General features: G+C 51.0%; 1 protein-coding gene across 1 annotated transcript in view; it reads right to left on the bottom strand.

Annotated features, from left to right (window-relative positions):
- Window positions 1-603: 603 nt before the first annotated feature.
- prr12b (proline rich 12b) overlaps window positions 604-3,488 on the bottom strand; it is a 24,400-nt gene continuing 21,515 nt past the window's right edge. Inside the window, 6 exon segments of the mRNA XM_060068168.1 lie at window positions 604-735; window positions 1,355-1,440; window positions 1,443-1,485; window positions 1,709-1,806; window positions 2,312-2,431; window positions 3,410-3,488. The exon segment at window positions 3,410-3,488 is cut by the window's right edge and continues 817 nt beyond it. Coding sequence (XP_059924151.1) covers window positions 604-735; window positions 1,355-1,440; window positions 1,443-1,485; window positions 1,709-1,806; window positions 2,312-2,431; window positions 3,410-3,488 — 558 coding nt within the window.

Here is a 3,488-nt window from a genome sequence, read left to right as displayed (position 1 = left end):
TGAATGGGCGGCGGCGTAGCAACCATAGGGAGGCCGTTTACGTTGCCGGGGAGAACGCTGTAAATCCCGTTTAATGATACCGTTTCTAAGGCGAGAGATCGAGGGGGGTTTCGACGACGGGGATCTCCGTCTCTCGTGCAGCCGTTACCGACATTCCACAGCATTGCGATTTCCCAAACCGTGTGGCCAATCGAGGAGAAACTCAAAACACATGTGGCTCGGAGCGAATCGACTTTGAGGGATGTGAAGGTGGAATGTTTAAGGTTGGCACGTCTCCATGTCGACCCGTGACCATTTTGTCCTCATTTTTGTCCTCATTATTTATGATTGTCATAATGAGAGATGCTGTATATGAAGCGTCCGAGAAGCTTTGAGATAATTTATCGAGAGATTACTGCAATAAGAACGTTAAATTGTAATAATTCTGGACTTATAGCATTCTTTTTATATAATATTATTTTTGGATTCAAATATTTTTATATATTCTTTTAAATTCTGGACCAAAATCAACATGCCATTTGTACATTTGTACTGTGAAATTAATGTCATTACTTTTTCTATTGTGAAGCCGAAGCCAAATTTCCAGAAATGGACGATGGAGATCTACTGAGCGCGGCGGGTGGGCCAGTGGTTCCCTACCTCCTTCTTGCAGTGCAGGAAGGTGTGATACTTGTAATGGTGGAGCGAGTGGTACAGGCTGTACACCCGGCACGCCTCCGTCGACAGCTTGAGGTCCTGGGAGAGAGACCGAGAGGGAGAGACATAGATCCGTCAGTCTGGAGAGTCGCAATACGATGGGGTGTACAAAGTCACATCTGTACAAGACGGCGACGCACGGCGAGCATATTTTAATCGCACCCTCAAATTGGTTGCATTGAAAGACAGCGTACATTTAGTCGAGAAAAGCAGCAAAATAAAACAGGAATTATAAAAGAGTGGAAGTTTAGATGTCGGAGCTTTTATTTGAGTGTTATAAGTTACAAGTGCCATCACCAGCTGTCAGCTATTAGAGCGGGAAAACGCTCTGAGAACATCTCTTCTCGTGGACTGCACACCTGACTCTGAATGAGCACATTTAGATTTGTAACTGCTAGCTTAGCCGACCAATCAGGGAACCTCTCCCCGGATTGGTGCGAGGGATCCATGGTTCCTGTCAATCACAGGTACGCGAATGCACCAATGACCGAGGAACAAAGGGGAGGGAGGGACCAGCGAGGGATGGGGACGTTCAATTGGTTGTAGAGCTTAAAAACCGGTCGCTCTTCTGTGCTCTTCTGTTGTCACGACTCCCAGATCGTCTTAGCAGCTTCAATGCAACAATAAAGATGAAATAAAGCCGTCGACGGGGTCTCACCTGGGGTTTGGGCGCGCTCCGCTTCACGCGGTTCAGGGTCTTGCGGTTGTAGCCCTCCCCGCCCAGGTGCACCTTGATGGAGCCGAGTCCAGGGGGTCCGCCGTCATCTTGGGGAACACGTGCAGGGTCTCCTGGGGACGAGGCAGGGGCGGGGACAAGGTCAGGACGGGCCAATGGGAGCTCCCACAGCAGCGCTCACACACTGAGGGGCTCTGAATGGTCCGACGCTCGTCCGTACTCGTGGCGTGTGGTCAACACGTGCGTGTGTACGTTTGTTAGAGTGGACTTATATGCTTGAATCATTTAAGCCGTAGAAAAGACAGGCTGTGAAGCGGACCCCACTTGTTTGTTTACCTGGTGCTGGGCGTTGATGCTCGCTCTTCTCACCAGCCTCCTCTTCGTCTCGTTGAGCAGGCTGTCGATCTTCCTCATGGGCGGGAGGTACAGCTCGTCTGAGGAACGGGCAGCGGCTCAACGAATAAGAACCAACGAGGGAGGAGCCATCACAAACATACTAACCTGAAGAGTGGACTCAACTAAACGGAAACAGAACTAAATGAACTGAAGTACACGTAGCTAAATAAACATTACAGAGAAATAAACCAAGAAATACGTTACTAACTAACTAACTAACTAACTAACTAACTACCTACCGAGCTAACTAACCTAACCATGATTAAATAATACAAAGCAAGTGTTTCCCATCCAGGGCCGCAGAGTCACGCACACACACACACACATCAACACACGCACACACACACACAAACGCACACAAAACACCCAGACACACGCACACACACAACAACGCACACCAAACACACAGACACAACACACCATGCAAGCATGACCACAAACACACAGACAGAAGGAGCTTCCTACAACATGGTCCCCCTGGTCCCCCCCTGTCCCCCCCCCCCCCCCCCCCCCCTGTCCTCCCCCCGGTCCACCCCCCCTCACCGTGCGTGTCCTCCAGGGCCTGGATCATGTCGGGGTCCAGAGCCGTGCTGACCAGCATCTCCACGTAGCTCCGGAACATCTCCCTCATGGCCCGGCTGTTGACCCCGCCCCGCAGCGCGCCTGGGAGGGGGGGGAGGGGCTTTTAATATAAACGTTGCTCATGGGTGATGTCAGCTGACCAGGAGATCAATGCTCCCCAAACCACCGCGACCCGGTTCACAAAAGGCCTTACCCAGGAATCCTGAGGAGAACGGATTTGTTTCATGTTTACTGCCGTTTCCTCACCATATATGGTCTTAAACCAGCCAGTTTCAAAGGGATAAATTACAGCTTAGTTCTATGCACGCGTTATTAAAAACATAAAACACAAGTTATGTGCCAGATACTCTTCGCTTCAAGCCACATAAAGGTGACACATTGTACCACCAGGTGCCGTTACAAGACGTTTTGAAAATCGGCCTCTTGTGACGTCACCAGTGGGCGTGTCCACCCGAGGAGTGCTGGATAGACGAGCTTCGTTTGCTCGGTTTTCTTGGTAATCCGACTCACACCGGGTGGTATAATAGGTCACCTTTCAGATCCATACTTTAGGATCCTGTTTCCTGTGTGATCAATACGTGGGGATACGAGCAGCGGGAGTTCTGGTGAGATACAGTGGAGCCCGTCTGTGTGTGTGTGTGTGTGTGTGTGTGTGTGTGTGTGTGTGTGTGTGTGTGTGTGTGTGTGTGTGTGTGTATGGTTGCATGTGTGTGTGTGTGCGTGTGTGTATGGTTGCATGTGTGTGTGTGTGTGTATGGTTGTATGTGTGTGTGTGTGTGTGTGTGTGTGTGTGTGTGTGTGTGTGTGTGTGTGTGTGTGTGTGTGTGTGTGTGTGTGTGTGTGTGTATGGTTGCATGTGTGCGTGCGTGTGTGTGTGTGTATGGTTGCATGTGTGTGTGTGTGTGTATGGTTGTATGTGTGTGTATGGTTGTGTGTGTGTGTGTGTGTGTGTGTGTGTGTGTGTGTGTGTGTGTGTGTGTGTGTGCGTGCGTGCGTGCGTGCGTGCGTGCGTGCGTGCGTGCGTGCGTGCGTGCGCGCGTGCGTGCGCTCCCTGCTGACCTTCGTCGTCGCTGGCGCCGTCGGCCGAGGAGGAGGAGTCCGAGGAAGAGGAGGGCACCTCCTTCAGCCACTTCTTCCT

Source organism: Gadus macrocephalus, chromosome 2 (genome assembly GCF_031168955.1).
Source record: "Gadus macrocephalus chromosome 2, ASM3116895v1".
NCBI lineage: Eukaryota > Metazoa > Chordata > Actinopteri > Gadiformes > Gadidae > Gadus > Gadus macrocephalus.
This window is presented reverse-complemented; position numbering and strand designations above follow the sequence as displayed.